Genomic DNA, 22,164 nt, shown 5'->3' with positions numbered 1-22,164 from the left:
AAACTAAGAAATAAGAAATTGCACTCTATGAAAGGATTTCGATTCTTTCTAGTCAACAAGAATAAAAATATGGCCGTCCAACTAGGTTATAGACTAAACTGGACTAAAGTTAAAGCTTCTGAAACATAGCAAGTTAGGTGTCAGCATTGCAAAGACTTCAGTAGAAGTCTACAAGGAAGTAAAGAATCGAGTGTTAGCATGAAGCCATACACTGTGAGAACAAGTTTTCCAAGAGGCCTGCACCCGCCCGGAGTCAAAAGAATTCTGCCAAAACTCCTAACAGTGATAGCACTAAATTAATGTGGAAAGTTCCAAGGACTTTCGTATCTTCAAATCACATCATCAGAAACCCAATTATTTCTCTTTCTCACAGAGTGCACTTGCAACATAGTGATTCTCCCATTCCACAGAACACTTAATGAACAGGTGGACCTTCTCTATCTCTAATACACAGTATTCCTATCACTAGCGAATGAATGAAGAATGCACACCTGCAACAAAAAAAAAAGAACATGCAAAGAAAAAAACATTTGATGTAAATGTGAACAGCCTACTCACTCTAAATTAATAAATCATTGATAATATGCACTTATTAATACTTAAATATAACCGCAGCGTTATGTTCAAATAAATTCAAACATGAATAAGTAAATCCTTGATTAGATATGTAATGCATATTCAATTAATGCAGTACATCAGGGTATAAGGGTAAATGTGAATGAGAACTACAAATCATCATGTTAAAGTCAAACATTAAAGCACACTTGTATGTATAAAACTAATACCTACTGGGAATGCACCTTCAATAATATGATTTGATGCACCACTTTACATTACAATGTTAATTCACACAGAATATGTGCTGTCAGTTACATCTTGCATTTCTTCTGTAATGTATAGGGGTACAGACAAAATTGCACTATTCCATGTACAAGGAGGATTCTCTCTTGTTGTGCTTCCATTACATGCTGCATCAGTCTCGCAACCCAGCAGTTTGCGATGCCTCCTTACCCATAGTGGCCTTCTGAAACAAGCGGTCCTGTGCTCTCAGCCATCTTCCACAGATATAGTTCATTTTCTTTGCCGACTGAGGCCTCAGAAATTAGCAGCCCCTTGTACCTCCATGGCCATTGGGCACAGGGCTGACCCATTTTACTCACTGTAAGTCCCCTTTTTGCTGGGACATTAGTTTGCTTGTTACACAAGCTCTGATGCCATATCTACCTCCAGGTACCTCCTGTGTTTTTAGGACACCTTATCAGTATACCCCTCCTTACCTCTGTGTTCTCTCATTCTATTCTATTCTCCTTTCCCGTTTAGGATGTCCCTGCATCCCAATAATCCTGATGAAACCCTGATATTCTAATCAGGGGTTGAAATACCCTCAACATACTTTTGCAACAGACAAACAGGAAATGTGTCTATGTTCACTTGTTTAAAGAATTGTATTTGTAGCACCCCTTACAGTTGTCTGTTACTGTGATAAAAGCTTTGCCTATTTTTGATTATAATAAACACAAAATATCTGGCCTTGACACTGTGGACACATTGCACACAGTTCATTATTGTTATTATAATTGTGCTTTTTGTTGAACTTGGTAATAATCTCGAATGCATGTAGATAAAATAATCTCCTAGAGGTGGTTAGTCATTTCATTATTCACAAGCTCATTATTGCTACAAAGACTGTTTAGTCCATTGATTGTTTTATTATTCTGCAAGCAATACTGGTGTGAACCACTGTTGGCAGATATTTGTTATAAAGTTTAAGCATAGCTGAGCTTTACATCACACAAAGTCAGCTACATTAGGGCCAAACCTGTGAGTGCATGCGCTAGCGCATGTCTCTTGCTTGCGAGACTCTGATGTGTACAGTTAAGGGCTTGGAGTCTGCCTATTGCTCACCATTTGATGGTTTGCATGGCACTCTCCTTTACAGCCTCCTAATTTCTCAAGGCAGGCTTGGCATCATTTCTGTTCCTCGGTGTGGAGCAGGGATCAAGCACTGATATAATGTAATTAGTGCCCGTTTGCTGCTCCCAACATGATCAAGGTACTGTTTTGTTCTTTTTAACTTCTAGTGCCCTGCAAACAGTAGTCTTGTGTCTGGCAAAAATGTGCCCAGCAAACAAACTTGAAAAGTTTTATTTTTACAAGCTAACTTTCTTTTATTTTGCCAAGTCATCTTTTCTTACTTTCACTCATGTTTTCCTCAGTTTTTTGCTGCTCCTGGATAATCTTTTCAAAAGATGACAACTTGCTCAAGTGACATTAGTTCCTTATTATGTGTAATTTATCAAATGATGCTTTAATACATATTCGGGAAGTACACCGAAATCCAGCCGCTCCAATAAGGCCCACTACAATCAATCTCACTTTACCCGGCACCAATCCACCCCACTCCCAACCACTCACTCCAATCCAGTGCACTCCAACCCACCCACCCCAATCCTCCCAATCAACCCCAATCTAATCTGCTCCACGCCAAGTCACCCCACTCTAATCAAAAACAATCTGCACTACTCAAAAACAATCTGCCCCACTCCAATCTGCCCTACTCTAATCCAAAACAATCGGCCCCACTCCAATCCAAAACAATCTGCCCCACTCCAAACTACCCCGATGCAAAACAATCTGCCCCACTCCAATCTACCCCAATCCAAAGCAATCTGCCCCACTGCAATCTGCAGAACTCTCATCCAAAACAATCTGCACCACTGCAATCTAAAACAATCTGCCCCACTCCAGTCCACATCTCCTCAATCTGCCCCACTTTAATCCAAAACAATCTGCCTCATTCCAGTCTTCCCATTCCCATTTGCCTCACTCCAATCCGCCCCATTCCAAAACAATCTGCCCCAATCCAAAAGAATCAACCACATCTCACCCCAATATAACCCACCCCTCTCCCATCTAATCCACCCCACACCAACTCAATTCACCCCACTCCAATTCACCCTGATATGATCTGCCCCACTCCAAAACAGTGTGCCCCACTCCACTCCCAGTCTGCCATACTCCAATCTGCCCCATTCCAATCTGTTCAAATCCAGTATGCCCCACTTTAATCCAAAACAATGTGCCCCACTTCAATCCAGAACAATCTGCCCCACTCCAATCTGCCCCACATCAATCCAAAACAACATGCACCACCCCAATCCATTGCACTCTGCCCCACTCCAATCCCAAACAGACCACTCCAATCCAAAACAATCACCCCCACCCCAGTCCAGTCCACCTCACATCACCCCAATCCACTCCATCCCAATTCACCCAGTACAATCCTATCCACCCCACACCAATCCAACATGCCCACTACAATCCAAAACAATCTGCCCCACTCCCATCCACCTCACCCCAATCCACTCCATCCCAATTCACCAAACTTCAATCCACCCCCCTACAATCCTGTCTACCCCACACCAATACAGTTCACCCCACACCAATCCAATCCAGCACACCTCACCCAATTCATCCCAGTCCAGTCCAATCGACATCACTCCCATCGAACCCATCCCACTCCAATCCAAAGCCATCCCACTCCACTCAAGTCCACTGCTACTCAATCCACCACACTCCAACCCACCATACTCCAATACAATCCACTTTAATCCACCCCACTCCAGTCCACATTAATCCACCCTCCTCCAGGCCAATCCACCCCACTCCAAACCACCTCAATCTACACCACCTCCATCAAGTATAGCCATCTCCAATCAATCCAGCCCACCCCATTCTAATCCATCCCACACCAATCGAATCCACCCCACCCAATCCAATCCACACTCAATCCAATCCACCCCACCCTAATCTATCCCACTCAGCCGATTCCCACCGACTCAATCCAATCCACTCAACTCCACCCCCACCCCAATCTGATGCACGGCAATCCGATCCACCCCACTCTAGTCCAATTCATCCCATGCCAATCCAATCCACCTCACCTCAGGGTAATCCACCCCACCAGACCACCCACCCACCCACCCCAATTCAATCCACCCCAATCCAATACATTGCACTGCATTCCACCCACCCCAGTTCAGTCCACCCCACTCCAATCCATCCACCCCGCCACACTTATATCTAACCCACCTCAATGAAATCCACCCCACCCCAATCTAATCCGCCCCAAACCAATTCATCCCACTGTACCACACCCCAATCCAATCCACTCCACCACATTTCAATCCACTCACTCCAATCCACCATACTCTACTCCAGTCACACCACCCCATTACATTCCACCCCACCATTCCATCCAGCCTGCCTCAATCCACCCCACTCTAATTCAATCCACCCCACCCACTACAGTCCAATCTAATCCACTCCAATCCCTCAAACTCACCCCATTTCAATCAACTCCACCCCACTCCAGTCCATCCCACTGTATCCCAACCTACCCCACCCCATCCTAGTTCAGTCCACCACACTCCCAACCAATCCATCCAGCCTACCTCACTCCAATCCACTGAAACCACACTCCATCCGAGTTCAGTCCATCCCCACTCCAGTCCAACCCACCCCAATGTAATCCACCCCAATCTAACTCAAGCAATCCCAATCTATCCCTCTGTACCCCACCACACTTGAATTCAATCCACCCCATATTTCAATCCACCCCATCACACTCCAATCCACACTTACTCCAGTCCACCCACTCTACTCCAATCCACCCCAACCCATCCTAGTTCAGCCCACCCTAACCCACCACACCCCACTTCAGTCCACCATACCCCACCCCAGTCCAATCCACCCACTCCAGTCCTAGCTAATCCACCTCACTACACTCCAATCCAATCCATCGCACCCCAGCCATATCACTCCACTGTTAACCACCTTCCCCAATCCAATCCCCCCCAGTCTATTCAAATCCAATCCACCCCACAATCCACTCGAACCCTCTCCACCCTATTCCACCCCTCTCAACTCTGATCTGACACGCTGTGCCACTGAACCACTGAACTGTACTCCACTCTACGACATTCCAACAAATTCACTCTACAACACTTCTCCGCACTCCATTCTGACCCTCCACTCCACTAACTTTTAAACATGCTGAACAGCAGCCACACTGGTGTGCAACATAGCCAAATACACTGCCAAAGCCAATACCTCTTGTAAAGATGAGACTTATTGGCTTTGCCAACGCTTGTTTTTTCTCTTTGGCACGAGGATATTAAGTGAACCACGGTGGCCAGGATCACAGAATGTTGAGGCGACGCCGAGACTCGAACCTAATTTCTCAGTTCCAAGTCGGCAGCTCTGGCCCTAACGCCACATACTTTCTTTACAGTGTTCTGAGAATAAAACCTGTATACAGTAGCAGTATTTGTTCCGGTATATCGACAGACTCCGAGGGAAACAACAAATCTGTTTCGGTCATGTTGGTCTGAACGAAATCTTTCTCATGCGGTTCCGGTCTCTATCTCGAAGCAGAGCCACAGTGTAAGAACCTGCTATATGCGAATCCCACATCTGTCTGAGAAGGCTTCCCCTCTTCCAATAAGAAAGAGTTAAAACTTCCACATTTTACCGATCATTGTTTTTTGAAGTTTTCTGTTTCCTCACACTTAAAATAAGGACGAAGATACTTTGTTACTTAAGGGTCGCCCGTCGTACTTTTCCGGGAACTTGAGATTGGTTACGCCGGTTTTATAGATTCCGCCTTCCAGGTTTCTAACTGTGTGGTAATACTGGGTTATTTGATATTCTATATTTCGAAACATTTTCACTTGTAGATTTGGGTTGTCATCTTTCTTTCCTGGTAGTTTACTGATGGGTTCCTGTCATTAGCCGTAAATGTGTTCTTTTATTTGATTGGATGACTGTGTCTTGACCGAGATGCTTGTCTAGTTTCCAAGGTTTGATTGGAACGCTACATTTCCCCACGTCAGAACGTTGTCTGCGATTGGCCACAGTCATGTTTATTTCTTGAAACTGGAAAATATTATTTCCTGGTGCTAGTGAGGTGTTCTGAATGGTTGGATCCTGTCTATGTCGTTCTCTGATTGGAAGATTTCCCGGCATTTAGTGATGGCGGTGTTGGACAGGCTGAGCTTTTTGCAGAAGGTAAGCTTATATTTTAGTATTTAGTACTACTATTTGTCGGCCTTATTGTAGTCGTCGGTCTTAGCCACATTAATGTGCTGAACACATCGGAGCCAATTTCTAGGAAGTACTGAGTAATCCTCCTCTTGTTTTGCTCTCGGGATATGGGGAGAGAGGAGTCACCCGCAAGTGGAACTGTTAGAAGATAGGTAGGGAAGTGTCCGTCCTCGCAAGAAACCCGATGACAGGCAGCAGTGTAGCTCATAACAAGATCAAAAGTGAAGCATCTACTGCACAGGTGTTTACCATGAATTTATCCTCCGTCCATTAGTAAATAACTGCCAGGGTCACGTTCCAGTACTCCAAGCATCATATTCTGCCCACCTACCTCAGACCCAGCTGCTGCAAGCCAACGTTCTAAACGTCACATTCACTCTACCTTACTCTGCATCACGCCCAGATTTTGTTTAACAAATTCTAGGCACAATCGGATTCTTTTTAGCTCACTCAGCATCACACCAGCTAACCTAAGCCAATGCTTAAAACATTCATAATTTCCAGCAATTCCTTGTAGGGGTCACCCGATCTTTTAAGAGGAAAAGTGGGCTATTAAATCGAAATAATATTTCCCCCCAGTGTTTTTCCAAATTCTCCCTTTGTTCCCAAATGTTATGTATGATAGCTTCAGCTTCATTGTTTTCTACACCACTCGGCATTCTACTCAGTCTTGTACACCATCTGCGGAAGTATTACAAGCCGGGACACTGCATAATGCTTTTCCCTACAAACCAAATAAGCTACGTATACAGATTCACAGCAAAATGTATCTCTACGAGCATCACTTGCTCCCAGTAACCTCACCATTCATCCCAAACACAAACAACAACCTCACCAACTCAACAATTATCCCAGACAATCATTCCAAACGTCTCACAAAAAGACAATAAAGCACAGGACTACCATTAATTACCAACAGGAAAGACACACTGCGGCTCATTACTTATTAAAAAAAACAGCTAGACGCCCGATGACTTGGAGCCTATGTGTATGCTACATTCCCTAGAATGACAGGTACCCCTTAGGTATCCATTAGCTAACAAACTCTACCTGTTGTAAGGACGCTGTCGGGCCCCAGTCCACAGACACTTTCATGTGGCCAATTTACTCGTCTAAACACCTGTCGCAATGTGTGCACATCATTACAATGCAGAACCCAGGCACCTAACACCAGTCCATGCCAGCTCATAAGCCCAACACCCAAATGAAATAGAATGAAGAAGAATCACTTTTACACTGCTTCCAACAACTCTGATGTCATCTACAACGGAATGTAACACACATCTGCCAAGCCTTTTCATTCAGATTATGTGTTGGTTGGACATAATACACATCAACTGAAAACCCACACAACAACTCGCCCACCTCTAACGTCCTTTGGATGGTGTCAGTCCATGGACAAACGCTTCACTCTAAATCACCTTTCAAGCGTGCTTAAAGGAGTGCAGTGTAATGTCATGACTTGTGAGTGCATGCATGTACAGTTTGTGAGCTACACAGAATAGTGAACAAAGAGAGGTAATGTGATAGTGTTTGACACTTTTCTGTGGAGAGCTGAGTTAGAGGTGGTGTTGTAAGCTGGAGTTATGTAGCTTCGTTTTGTTTTCCTTACAAGATCAATTAATGTCCGCCCCTGATTGTATATTCTCCACAAGATTATTTGTTCTGTGCTAGTGGTCTTGTGGCATCCCATTTGAACTGCAGTGTACTGGCGAGTCCTGTTCATCACTAATAAAGAAAAGTATCAATTTATCAAACGCACCCATTGCTAACTCACCAGTTGTCACTGGGCCAACTCAAACATAACCGATGCTCAGTTATTTAGAGTTGACTTTAAATATTTGAACAAAAAGTCATTGAAGGCGTTGTGTGAACATGCAGAAAGGCCTCTGGAGGAAGAGAGGTGGTCAACAACTTGGAGAGACAAGACCATGGTGGACAACGAATGGTTCTTTTTACGGTTTACACAGCAATGAAGAGAAGCAAATAACAAATGTACATAGGCAGGAGATGTCAAGGGTAGGATTGCAAGATTACAGCATGATGTTTCTAGGCTTCATTTATAGAAGACCAGCTCCTATGAATGGTGGACTAAGTGGTTTGCAAACCACGTTTATGAATGACACTTAGTTTATAATTGCAACTTGAGCCCAGGGTAGTCTGTATCTGCTTTCATGCATAATAATTACTTTGCTTACACTGCTGCCAAGGAAGAGGTAGGCAACGCATGATACGTGCTTTGCACATGATTTGAACTGAAAATGCCTGCTAATAAAAAGGTCAGCTCAGAAGTGAGCATGTGGCATCAGCCTCAAGTGAGGCGAGGACTGTCTATGTGCATTGTATTGTTGGAAGCTGGGAAAGGTGCGTGAAGTGGAATAGTGAGTGACCTCCACGTTGTGATCCACACTGTGTGAAGGGAACAAAGCATGTTCAGGGTCTAGCGTGGATAATACCGCCTACGTCTGCCTGGAACCTGATCATTGGCTGTAAGTGAGAGGTCTTCTAACACTGGGGGCAGTAAGTTTCGAAAGCTTTGTTGGGTAATGTTATGTGGACTCCCCCCTTGGAGCATGGAGGTAGTCTCGGAGTGTCTGGAGAACTGCTGCTCGCGCTGTTTCTGCTCGGTTAAGAACTGTGCACAGGTGGGGGACCATACCGAGACCTTCAACTAAATAGTCAAATAGTTCACACTGGTTCCCAATCTGTGATCCTCTCACCTGAAGGAGAGTACTGAATTGTTGTCGCCCGCCCCCCAACATTACCTTAGACAAAGCAGACTGAAACCTTCCTGTGATAGAGAATATAACAATTCTCGGGCTGTATTTTTTCACAACCACATAAACAAGACATAAAAAACATCATCACATTTTTCTGTATTTTTCTTTCATCCTTAATTTCCAATATTTATTTACAAATGCATTTCAAGTCATAGTTTCGATTCTTTAAAAGGAGTCCTGGTTGTCCACCCACCAGGCACCTGTGGCATTGACTGTAGACTGGGGGCCGTGTTACCCCCCAAACAAATTACACTTCACAAGGCAAGACTCACCTACCCCCTCAAGATAGAGGGGCCGCGGGCCAGCATGAAAACTGTACCCCAATCCAACCATGCCAGAGCCAACCCCTGGCACCCAATGGGGATGGTCCTGGGCAACCGGGCCATACCTTCGTCCCCTGGCGCAGTCTCCAGCCTCCCAAATTCAAATTCCCACGGCCATGTAATGGAGTACCGTGGGGGGAGCTATGGGCATTCGCAGTAGCGGTCGTCCAGAGCCCCTTTCTTACACCCACAGCACCGCCACCCTGGTTTGAGCCGAAAGGCTTCTGATACCGTCTTGAGTTCACCTGCAGTAGTATTCTTGATGCCAAGGTTGTCCACCTCCTTTGTGCCCAAACATGACCCCTTCCCTCCTAAGATCTTCCTACTCCTGCTATTCCTTGGGGATGGGTGGGGGGGAAAGAATTCCTCCGGTCTTCTGAAGGTGTGCACTCGATGATCGATCATCAGGGGCAGCTAGGGTCAAGTAAACAATATGATCCGGCAGGGACTTGCCGTCCTTTTTAAATCTGGTTTGGCTGCTCCTGCTGATCACCCCAGGAGCCCCCACCACATCCCCATCAACCAATCGGCTCACCCTGCGGGGTGAGCACGATTTTTTAAATTTGTGCAGCGCCCACCATTGGGCTGCCCCCTTAAACCAGTCCGGTCCGGCCTGCACCTGCCCTGGGGACGCACTGTGCTTTGGAGCGTGCCTCCTGCCCACATGTGGGGGACTGTACCGAGACCTTCAACCAAATAGCCAAATAGTTCACACTGGTTCCCAATCTGTGATCCTCTCACCTGAAGGCACGTACTTAATTTTTTGTCGCCCCACCCCCCAACATTACAGTAGACAAAGCAGACTGAAACCTTCCTGCGATAGAGAATATAACAGTTCTCAGGCCCTATTTATTCACAACTACATAAACACGACATAAAAAACATCATCACATTTTTCTGTATTTTTCTTTCATCCTTAATTTCCAATATTTATTTACAACATGCATCTCAAGTCATAGTTTCAGTCCCTTAAAAGGAGTCATGTTGTCCACCCAGCAGGCACCTGTGGCCTCAACTGTAGACTAGGGGCCGTGTTCTCCCCCCAAACAAATTCACTTCACAAGGCAAGACTCACCTGCCCCCTCAAGATAGAGGGGGCGTGTGCCAGCATGAAAACTGTCCCCCAATCCAACCATGCCAGAGCCAACCCTAAGCAAGGAATTGCCCCCTGGCATCCGATGGGGATGGTCCTGGGCAACTGGGCCATACCTTGGTCCCCTGGCGCAGTCTCCATCCCCCCAAATTCAAATTCCCAGGGCCATGTAATGGAGTACTGTGGTGGAAGCTGTGGACATTCACGGTAGCGGTCGTCCTGAGCCCCTTTCTTACACCCACAGCAACGCCACCCTGGTTTGAGCCAAAAGGCTTCTGATACCGTCTTGAGTTTGCCTGCAGTAATATTCTTGATGCCAAGGTTGCGCACCTGCTTTGTGCCCAAACATGACTCCTTCCCTCCCACAGGCCTGGTTGGTTTCCCGACCAACCCGGCCTTCCCCGAAAGACTAAGGTTCTTGGTGCTGAGAGATACACTGTATTTAAAATGCTACCAGGGTCTCAACAAACACGATATGTTCACCATCAGACAGGTGTAGTCCACCTTTGTGAAACATTGTCTCTCCTCGAAGGCACCCGTGCGCAACAGTCCTTAGCGTTGATGTGTTCAGAAGCCGTTTCATGCGGCTGTTCAGCTGCCTGGCTGATTCATTACGGACCTTCGTTGAGTGCCCTGACCTCCAAATCTGCCTAGGAATGATATGGGACCACGCTATGATAGCCCCTGCACACCGTTTTGCTAACCAGGAGATCTCCACTATCAAGGCCTAAAAACTGTTCTCTCTGATTGTTGGTAAATTATTGCCTCCCACATGAAGGATGATGAGTGCCGGTGGCGGTAGCCACCGCTGCAGAACCTCCTCGACAAGCTGGCGAAGACCATCAAGGCGCAGACCCCCTCTTGCCATCCAAAGAAACCGGAGTGGTGCATCCTACGCCTGACTGCGGTACAGGTTGAAGAGCGGCCACGCCTGACGCACAAAGGAATGTCCAATAACCCAAACACTGGCTGTAGCCATGTGCCCAATGGAAAATTGAGAGGTCCTGGGAACAAATAGGAAAATCGGTTACCCATGTGAACATTGGCGTGTGCGAGAAAATTATTCCTAGATCATATGAAGGCGTACATAGCGCTTATAGCAATCTGACTTCCACCTCCCAATTCCTTTGACCGTCTCAGTATTGAGCCCTGTCCCCACTGCTGATGTTGCTGCTCCTATCCTAAATGAATGGGAACTAAATTTGCCATACATGCCAACCCCCAGCAAGGCTTTTTGCAATACTTGGAAAAACCAATACCTAGTGAGGGGGAAACCAGCTGCATGAACCAATAAGGAGGTGGAAGAAACCTGGAGATGAATCTGCGAGTACCTTTGAACTGCACGCACTGGGCAACCACTGAAGTCACCAGCCCTCCCCAGTACTAACTGTACTGACTGATCTGTCTTGGACCGTGGTATAGTAATTACCATATCCCCCCTTTCCAGAAAACATGAGTGTAGGGAAATGCCTCCCTTGGCATGGTTACCCCCTAATTTTTTGCCTTTTGTTGATGCCAGTTATGATTGAAAGTATGCTGAGATCCTGCTAACCAGGCCCCAGCACCAGTGGTCTTTCCCATAACTGTATCTTTGTTCCCACTATCGGCACAGCCCTGGCACACAGATAAGTCCCTTGTAACTGGTATCCCGGTACCAAGTGCCCTGTGGCCAGGGAAGGTCTGCTGCATGTATTATGCCATTCTGTGGACCCCTAACTCAGCACATGCACTGCCTCACAGCTTGTGTGTGCTGGTGGGGAAAAAATGACTAAGTCTTCATGGCACTCCCCTCAGGGAGCCATGCCCTCAACCCACTGCCTGTGGCATAGGTAAGGCACCCCTCTAGCGGGCCTTACAGCCCTAAGGCAGGGTGCACTGTACCACAGGTGAGGGCATAGTTGCATGAGCACTATGCCCCTACAGTGTCTAAGCCAAACCTTAGACATTGTAAGTGCAGGGTAGCCACAAAGAGTATGTGGTCTGGGAGTCTGTCAAATACAAACTCCACAGTTCCATAATGGCTACACTGAAATCTGGGAAGTTTGGTATCAAACTTCTCAGCACAATAAATGCACACTGATGCCAATGTGGGATTTATTGCAAAATGCACACAGAGGGCATCTTAGAGATGCCCCCTGCATGCCAGTCCGACCCCTAGTGTTAGGCTGACCAGTTCCTGCCAGCCTGCCACAACCAGACGAGTTTCTGGCCGCATGGGGGGAGTGCCTTTGTCACTCTGTGACCAGGAACAAGGCCTGCACTGGGTGGAGATGCTTCTCACCTCCCCCTGCAGGAACTGTAACACCTGGCGGTGAGCCTCAAAGGCTCATGCCTGTTGGTACAGCGCCCCAGGGCATCCCAGCTAGTGGAGATGCCCGCCCCTCCGGACACAGCCCCCACTTTTGGCGGCAAGTCCAGAGGAGATAATGAGAAAAACAAGGAGGAGTCACCCACCAGTCAGGACAGTCCCTAAGGTGTCCTGAGCTGAGGTGACCCCTGCCTTAGGAAATCTTCCATCTTGTTTTGGAGGATTCCCCCCAATAGGATTAGGGATGTGCCCCCCTTCCCACAGGCAGGAGGCACAAAGAGGGTGTAGCCACCCTCCAGGGCAGTAGCCACTGGCTACTGCCCCCCAGACCTAAACCCACCCCTAAATTCAGTATTTAGGTGTGACCCTGAGCCCAGGAAATCAGATTCCTGCAACCTGAAGAAAGAAGGACTGCTGACCTGAAAGCCCTGCAGAGACGGCAGTGACGACAGCTGACTTGGCCTCAGCCCTACCGGCCTGTCTCCAGACTCAAAGAACCTGCGCAGCGATACATCCCGTGGGACCAGCGACCTCTGAGGACTCAGAGGACTGACTTGCACCTAAAGGACCAAGAACCTCCCGAGGGCAGCGGCTTTGTCAAGAAACAGCAACAAAATTGCAACAAAGAAGCAACTTTAGAGAGACTCTCACTTCCCACCAGAAGCGTGAGTCTTCACACTCTGCACCCGACGCCCCCGGCTCGAGTTCAGGACAACCAGCACCGCAGAAAGGACTCCCAGGTGACTCCAATGACGTGGACACCCTGAGTCGACACCCCACAGCGACGCCTGCAGAGAGGCCTCCAAATCGGCCCCTGGGAATGAATGACATTAGATTACCCTGAAACTTGTGTAAAGACCCATTCCAAAATGTGCTAAATTGCTCGAAACATGCGTAGGAGACTGAACAACCCATGGGTATGCGTTTGTCATGATAAAACTTCCCTCTGAATTGGAAAACCAGCAGATGATGATCATCGGGCTGAACAGGCAAAAGTCTGAAGGCTGATTCTATATCTGCTTTTGCCATGAGAGACCTTTGACCCTGTTCCCTCAGTGAAGTCAGGGCGCCATCAAGAGATGCATACTTGACTGAGCAAAACACTGGATCAATTGCGTCATTCACAGAGGCTCCGCGTGGAGCTGGAAGATTGTATATCAACCGAAATTCACTGGGGTCCTTTTTGGGAACCAATCCCAAGGGGGAGCAAACAAAATTATCAAGTGGGGGGCTTTCAAGTGGCCCAGCAATCCAATTCAAACCAGTTCCTTCAATATCTTGCGTTTAGCTACCTCCTGTGCCGTGTCTAAAGACTGCTGGTTTTTACAAAATTTTGGGCCTTGCACCCCTGCAGCTGGGATCCTGAAACCATCCCGGAAACCTTCATACAACATTTTGGAAACTTCGTGCCGGGAGTAAAAATTAAGCCAAGGGTCCATAGCCAAGAGAGACACAGGTGAAGGGTCCCATGGGCCCAAGAAATCATTATCCTCATTTCTGCCCACCCTTTTCTTTGGACTTCTTGAAACATTTGAACTCAGGATGCCCTGCCGTTCCGCAAAAGGAGCAATTGTGCTTGAATTTGCAGGAACCCTGTGGCCTAGAACATGCTTTCTTGTTGAAAGCCCAACACGCCCCTTTGCGATCCCTGCTGGCTGTGGGGCCTCAAAAAAGAGACTGGACCCTGGCTTCCGGTTTCTTCAGCATCATACAGTGCAATCATGCATTAACATCAGTCTGATCCCAGCACACAGCAGGATTTGATGCTTTTTTCATCCTGAACGCTTTGTCATAATCTTTCCAACTGGTTCCTCCAAACTCCTCATGCAAATCCACTATTTTATATAAATAATATGCAGTTTGAGGACCTAGTACAGGGAATTTCTGTAGCAAAATTGACTGATACATGGTAAACCCTTTTATCCAATTTATAATGGTCCCATCTACCTTAGGTTTCTTCCATTTGTGGGAACAGTCTTTACTGTCCTTACTCTCCTCATCAGCCGGCTTCACTATTGTTAGCTCAAAAATATCCACAAAGCACCCTTTTGAATTTTTGCCCTTATCTCACTAGATATGTGAGGCCCCAGCTGATTACTAGGAGATAGCACATGATCATGTGTCCCACCCAGGTGGGTAGCACCCTCACCTTTTTTCTCTGCTGGCGATGTACTTGCAGCGGCGCCCCCCACCGCCGGGGCGCTGGAGGATGTCGTAGCTTGGTGGGCGGGGGGGACTTGTGTGATGTGGTGGCCGTGGCCATAGGGGGCTCGTGTGTTCCTGTTGTAGCCCCTTGCAGATTTGCACTAATACCCATTGCTAAGCCCTTTAATGTGGCCATTGCTGACCCCTCAGTTGCCAAATCCATCTGTGGGGTAGTGCCTAACTTCGCCAGCCAGGGCAGCACTAAACCGCTAACCAGGTTCCCGCTCGCTGACAGAATTGGCTCCCTCCAAGGTTGAGCCTGAAACCGCTTCAATGATGGCAACCTCTGATTGGGTGTCTGCCTGTCCCATGTTGGGGTCCCATGCCCCCTCAGCGAGTGACCTCTTTTGGGCTGACTCCCCTCCTCCCCCCTCCAGTTTGGGTGTAACCCTCTTAGCCCTCCTAGGAACTGGGGGAAATGCTGTTTTTGGTTGGACCCCCGCATGCCCTGATCTGCTGCAGAGTCCACCCCTACTACTGGAGTCTCGCCACCCAGCTGATTGCCTTCAGCCTCCTTCTGTGCCAGTGACATTACAGCTGGTTCATGAGAGCTAGCACCCGATCCATAGCATCTAGGCACCCCATAACTGCCTCCACATCGAGTTTACCTTTTACCTGTTTTGGTGGCATGACTAATAAAAAATTGCCACACAGCTGCCCCAACACACAATCAGAATAATAACACCGTAAAATGTGAGTAATAGCTATAAATACTTCAAAATAGTCAAAAAAGGTCTGCAAACACACACAACAATAATACAGTAATTAAAATTACAACTATAAATACTTTCAGGCAGGCAATGTCAAAAAAGGTTCCAAAATACAGGGAGTGCAGAATTATTAGGCAAGTTGTATTTTTGAGGATTAATTTTATTATTGAACAACAACCATGTTCTCAATGAACCCAAAAAACTCATTAATATCAAAACTGAATATTTTTGGAAGTAGTTTTTAGTTTGTTTTTAGTTTTAGCTATGTTAGGGGGATATCTGTGTGTGCAGGTGACTATCACTGTGCATAATTATTAGGCAACTTAACAAAAAAAAATATATACCCATTTCAATTATTTATCATTACCAGTGAAACCAATATAACATCTCAACATTCACAAATATAAATTTCTGACATTCAAAAACAAAACAAAAACAAATCAGTGACCAATATAGCCACCTTTCTTTGCAAGGACACTCAAAAGCCTGCCATCCATGGATTCTGTCAGTGTTTTGATCTGTTCACCATCAACATTGCGTTCAGCAGCAACCACAGCCTCCCAGACACTGTTCAGAGAGGTGTACTGTTTTCCCTCCTTGTAAATCTCACATTTGATGATGGACCACAGGTTCTCAATGGGGTTCAGATCAGGTGAACAAGGAGGCCATGTCATTAGATTTCCTTCTTTTATACCCTTTCTTGCCAGCCACGCTGTGGAGTACTTGGACGCGTGTGATGGAGCATTGTCCTGCATGAAAATCATGTTTTTCTTGAAGGATGCAGACTTCTTCCTGTACCACTGCTTGAAGAAGGTGTCTTCCAGGAACTGGCAGTAGGACTGGGAGTTGAGCTTGACTCCATCCTCAACCCGAAAAGGCCCCACAAGCTCATCTTTGATGATACCAGCCCAAACCAGTACTCCACCTCCACCTTGCTGGCATCTGAGTCGGACTGGAGCTCTCTGCCCTTTACCAATCCAGCCACGGGCCCATCCATCTGGCCCATCAAGACTCACTCTCATTTCATCAGTCCATAAAACCTTAGAAAAATCAGTCTTGAGATATTTCTTGGCCCAGTCTTGACGTTTCAGCTTGTGTGTCTTGTTCAGTGGTGGTCGTCTTTCAGCCTTTCTTACCTTGGCCATGTCTCTGAGTATTGCACACCTTGTGCTTTTGGGCACTCCAGTGATGTTGCAGCTCTGAAATATGGCCAAACTGGTGGCAAGTGGCATCGTGGCAGCTGCACGCTTGACTTTTCTCAGTTCATGGGCAGTTATTTTGCGCCTTGGTTTTTCCACACGCTTCTTGCGACCCTGTTGACTATTTTGAATGAAACGCTTGATTGTTCGATGATCACGCTTCAGAAGCTTTGCAATTTTAAGAGTGCTGCATCCCTCTGCAAGATATCTCACTATTTTTGACTTTTCTGAGCCTGTCAAGTCCTTCTTTTGACCCATTTTGCCAAAGGAAAGGAAGTTGTCTAATAATTATGCACACCTGATATAGGGTGTTGATGTCATTAGACCACACCCCTTCTCATTACAGAGATGCACATCACCTAATATGCTTAATTGGTAGTAGGCTTTCGAGCCTATACAGCTTGGAGTAAGACAACATGCATAAAGAGGATGATGTGGTCAAAATACTCATTTGCCTAATAATTCTGCACTCCCTGTAAAGTACAATAGCAAGCTCTGGGGTTACTAATGAACCAATACTGCCATCTACTAGCCTAAAAGTATACAGAAAAAATTGCACAATGTAAAAACTGCAGATATGACAAAATTATTGCAAATGCTTCTTGTCCCTGCCGCCCCTGAGGAAGTCACAGCTCTCAACAAAAATCAGCAGAGAACAAACCCTTCCCCACCCCAGAATACGACCACGACCCGCACCACTCCGTACCCTGTCTGTGATGCCTCTCCTGGTCCCAGGGCCCCAACAACGACAGCAAGGGAGCAAGGGCCGGTCATGAAGGCAGACCTTAAATCACCCAGCTGGTGTTTTCCTGCCAGCTGCCGTTGCCCCAGGCCAGAGAGAGTTGAAGACAAGGCCGAGGGCAGCAGGGGTCAAGACAGCACAGGGGCATCGCAGGAACAATCCTCTAATGGGCAAAGGTGAAGCATCCAAAGAATTTCTCCAGTCCTCTGTGTCGAACCAGTCTAATCCTAAGTAGCACCTGCCCTGGGGGCGCGCTATGCTTTGGAGCATGCCCCCTGCCCAGGATGTAGACTTTATTGAGACGAGTGTCGGAGGAAAAAGTAGTTTCGGTAGACCTTTCCTGATCAGCTAGCAGCAGGAATCCAACTGAGTCCTAGGAGGTGTGCTGCACAGTTAAAATTAGCACTCAATCTGTGCCCGTTATGAACAGCTGCATGTGTACAGAAAACCCTATTTATATTAGCTCCTGTAGCCACGCCTTGCCGCAAGGGTGTATCCTGAGCATATTGACATAATTCGTCAGTTGCAGCCACCATATCTCACAAGTCAACTATACCATCCCTCAGTCACATTAATAGTCCCACAGTCTTGAGAATAGAGATTGTACCATCCATGATTACTCCACTCTTGGTTGTTCACTAGTGTGGTAGGGGTGCTGCTGCTGGGAGGTGGCTAGAGATTCTCCAATCTCCTTTTCTATGTTGGCAGTTCCCACCCTAGCCTTTCCATTACATCCTTATCTACGGTTGGCCTCAAGTTTGATCATTTTTAAGTTGGTTCAAATATTATCCCACCAAGGCATTCTATATGGTCTAGGGAAGTCAACTACCTTCGTAATTTGATTCCAAATATGTTAGAAATGGGGTCTCTAGATGGCAGTCGGTTTGAACCCGGTCCAAGTAGAGACCCTCACTCTAGTCAAGATAAGGGAGATACCCTCTCAGATAACCTATGCTCACCCCCTTGGTAGCTTGGCACGAGCAATCAGGCTTATCTCAGAAGCAATGTGTAAAGCATTTGCACATAACACACAGTAACACAGTGAAAACACTACAGAAGGGCAGCACACCAGTTTAAAAAAAATAGCCAATATTTATCTATTTAAAACAAGACCAAATACGATAAAAATCCAACATACAGTAATAAAAATATGAATTCTGAAAGATTTACTCAAAAATACAGTTCCTTGAAGTAAATAGCTCCACCTGGGGCTATCATGGCGTCGTGAGCAACCAAACCAACAGTTCAGGCTGGCCGCGGCGTCGCAGACCAACTACGTTGACGGGAAGACCTGCAAACAGTACCTTGGATTTGTAGGACATCGTGATCCTTGCGGTGAGCTCCGGAGAGCGGCATTGCAGTGTCGGTTCCAGAGTCGGTATAGGATTCATCAGGCCCTTGAAGTCGCATGCCTTGCGGATTGAATTCTGGGCTGATGAAGTCAGGTGCGCCGGTGTTGATGGCGTCGGGGCTGCGGTTCGAAGTGGGACGATGCGACGTGCAGTGGCCACAGCAGCTCGGTGACGGCATCCAGCGGCTTCTGTGAGATCAGGGCTGCGGTGTGAAGCGGGCGGTGCAACGTGCGGTGTCAAAAGGTCACGGTGCAGGCAACGTCGTCATTGCGGAAGCGTTCTCGTTGGCAGGCAGGGAAGCCGGTGTCAGAAGGAGCGTCGTCGTCAGAGGGCGGGGCCCACAAGTCTCGGTGCGAGCAGCAACTCAGTGAAATCGTCCAATGACGGCGTTGGTGAGACCAGGGTCGTGGTGCAAAGCCGGGCAATGCGGCTCCGTGTGGCGTCAGCAGGTCATGGTGCAGGCCAGCGGCATCGTTGGCAGCTTCGCGGTGGTTTTTCTTCTTGTACAGCACAGAACACACAGTTCCCAGTGCTGCAGGTCGAGGAAACTGAAGTCTTTGGTGTCCCTAAGACTTCCAACAGGAGGCAAGCTCTGTTCCAAGCCCTTGGAGAACTTTCTCAAGCAGGAAACACACAGCAAAGTTCACCCCGTATGCTCTTTTCAGGCAGAAGCAGCAACTGCAGGCCAGTCTAGCAAAGCAACACAGCAAACGGACAGTACTCCTCCTCCAGCTCTTTAGCTCTTCTCCTTGCAGAGGTTCCTCTTGGTTCCAGAAAGATTCTAGAAGTCTGGGGTTTTGGGTCTTCCTCTTATAACCCTTTCTGCCTTTGAAGTTGGGAAACTTCAAAGCAAAGTCTCAAGTGTTTGACAGATCCTTCCTTGTCCATGCCAGGCCCCAGGCACACACCAGGGGGTCGGAGACTACATTGTGTGAGGGCAGGCACAGTACTTTCAGGTGTGAATGACAACTCCCCCCTCCCCTCTAGCTCAGATGGCTCATCAGGGTATGCAGGCTACACCCCCGCCCCCTTTGTGTCACTGTCTAGAGAAGTGCAAAACAGCCCATCTGTCAAACTGACCCAGACAGACGATCCGCAAACAGGCAGAGTCACAGAATGGTTTAAGCAAGAAAATGCCTACTTTCTAAAAGTGGCATTTTCAAACAGAAAAATTAAAAACCAACTTCAATAAAATATGTATTTTTAAATTGTGAGTTCAGAGACCCTAAACTCCACATTTTTAACTGCTCTCAAAGGGAATCTGCACTTTAAGGATGTTTAATGGCAGCCCCCATGTTAACCTATGAGAGAGATAGGCCTTGCACGGTGAAACCCGAATTTGGCAGTATTTCACTGTCAGGACATATAAAACACATTAGTATATGTTGTACCTTCAACATACACTGCACCCTGCCCATGGGGCTACTTAGGGCCAACCTTAGGGGTGTCTTACATGTAACAAAAGGGAAGGCTTAGGCCTGGCAAGTGGGTACACTTGCCAAGTCAAATTGGCAAGTTACAACTGCACACACAGACACTGCAGTGGCAGGTCTGAACCATGTTTGCAGGGCTACTAATGTGGGTAGCACAACCAGTGCTGATGGCCTACTAGTAGCATTTGATTTACAGGCCCTGGGCACCTCTAGTGCACTGTACTAGGGACATACCAGTAAATCGGATATGCCAATCATGGAAATCCAATTACACGTACATTTTACATAGGAGCACATGTACTTTAGCACTGGATAGCAGTGGTAAAGTGCCCAGAGTAACAAAACAGCACAAACAGAGTCCAGCACACATCAACAACCTGGGAAACAGAGGCACAAAGTTAGGGAGGACCACGCCAAGGATGCCAAGTCTAACAATTAGATAGAGGGATTTGCTTTTGTCCGACATACTTTATACAAGCACAATGTAAGTGTATAGCAGAGGTCTTCATACTGGGGGGCCTCAAGTGATCCCGGGGGGGGGGAGGGGCTCCAGACACTGGCCAAAAGAAGCATTATACAGATAAAATACCTTTTTTTTTAAGCAGAAGCTTGTTATTGCATTTTTAAAATGGTAACAGTACTTAGCTGCAATGTTTAAATAGGTCTAGACATATTTAAACATTGCCATTTTTATAAAACAATTGTGAAACATTCTGAGGGGGGCCCCAATGATTTTTATTTTTCAACTTGGGGGTTGGGGGGGAGGGGGGTGAGGGAGGAACGCGGCATTAAAAAGTTTGGAGACCACTGGTGCATAGCCTGATAAATCATTTCAATGCCATTTCTTAACCTAGCTTGGTTATCAGATAGTATTCCCCTAGAGACAACCCACTATTGAAGGTGGTTGGCATGCATCCCTCCCGTAGATCTTGCCTACACTATCTAATAGTGATATTGGGTGATAATTCAATGGATCCGTTCTAACGCCTTTCTTAAATATTGGGACAATTGTCACCAGTTGCCATGATCAAGGGGTGCTAGCAGATCTCATGATTTAAGACTAACAAGAGTTCGGACCCATAAGGAAAGCTTGGATTGGTACAAGGTCAAGAGCTGGGGCTTTATTTGACTTTTGTCCCAAAGTAGTGTCTTTTACCTCAGCATCTGAAAAATCCCTACTACTCATTCCTATAATTGTTTTGGTGAGCTGGGTTAAGATCTGTCTGACACTATTTGAAGTCATGTCGGTGTTATAGAGCCTAGAAAAATGTGAAACACACTCCTGCACCTCTATACACATGGCCTGCATATCCATACACTGGCTATACCCCCATGTTATAAGTAACCAGATGTTCCTAGAGTTCTTGGCCATGAATGCTTGTTTTACATTTTCCCAAATCCTAAGGCACTTATTCAGCTTCTTTCCCTGGATCAGCTCTTTAGAACCTCGTCTCAAATTAATATAACTCTCAGACGAGTCAGTAGTATTGTGGCGCCTTGCAAAGGAATGACAAATTTCAATTTTCTTGATCCAACATTCAGGGTCAGACCAATTTCCCAATGCAATTATTACCCATCCCATTATCAGCATTCTTAGAAGTTGTCAGAAAGGGGGAAATTGTAACAATAATCTGCTCAAAGATGGCCAATGCCCTAATACCATCAGCATGTTCAGACCCATCAACACTAGTTGGTCAATACTGGGTTGAATTACATTCCTCAAATCCAGGGCATAATGCTCACATTTCTTCAATGTGCCTTTTAATAGAAAGCTGGGGTTTCAAAATATCACTAGGAATTGTATTTGTAGCTGAAGTTGATGCCAAAACGTCCACTATGAGGTTAGTATTGGTCATCTTTTAAAAAAAAAAAAAAAAATTTATTAACATTTTGTTGTTTAATAAACAGTTTCTC

At 46.6% G+C, this 22,164-nt stretch overlaps 1 protein-coding gene across 1 annotated transcript in view; it reads left to right on the top strand.

Moving 5' to 3' along the window:
- Positions 1 to 5,936: 5,936 nt before the first annotated feature.
- Positions 5,937 to 22,164, top strand: part of TEPSIN (TEPSIN adaptor related protein complex 4 accessory protein) — a 206,207-nt gene continuing 189,979 nt past the window's right edge. Inside the window, exon 1 of the mRNA XM_069199756.1 lies at positions 5,937 to 6,069. Within this exon, the coding sequence (XP_069055857.1) occupies positions 5,995 to 6,069 (75 nt within the window). The 5' untranslated portion in view covers positions 5,937 to 5,994. The remainder of the gene's footprint in view (positions 6,070 to 22,164) is intronic.

Source organism: Pleurodeles waltl, chromosome 7 (assembly GCF_031143425.1).
Source record: "Pleurodeles waltl isolate 20211129_DDA chromosome 7, aPleWal1.hap1.20221129, whole genome shotgun sequence".
In the NCBI taxonomy this organism is placed as follows: domain Eukaryota; kingdom Metazoa; phylum Chordata; class Amphibia; order Caudata; family Salamandridae; genus Pleurodeles; species Pleurodeles waltl.
This window is presented reverse-complemented; position numbering and strand designations above follow the sequence as displayed.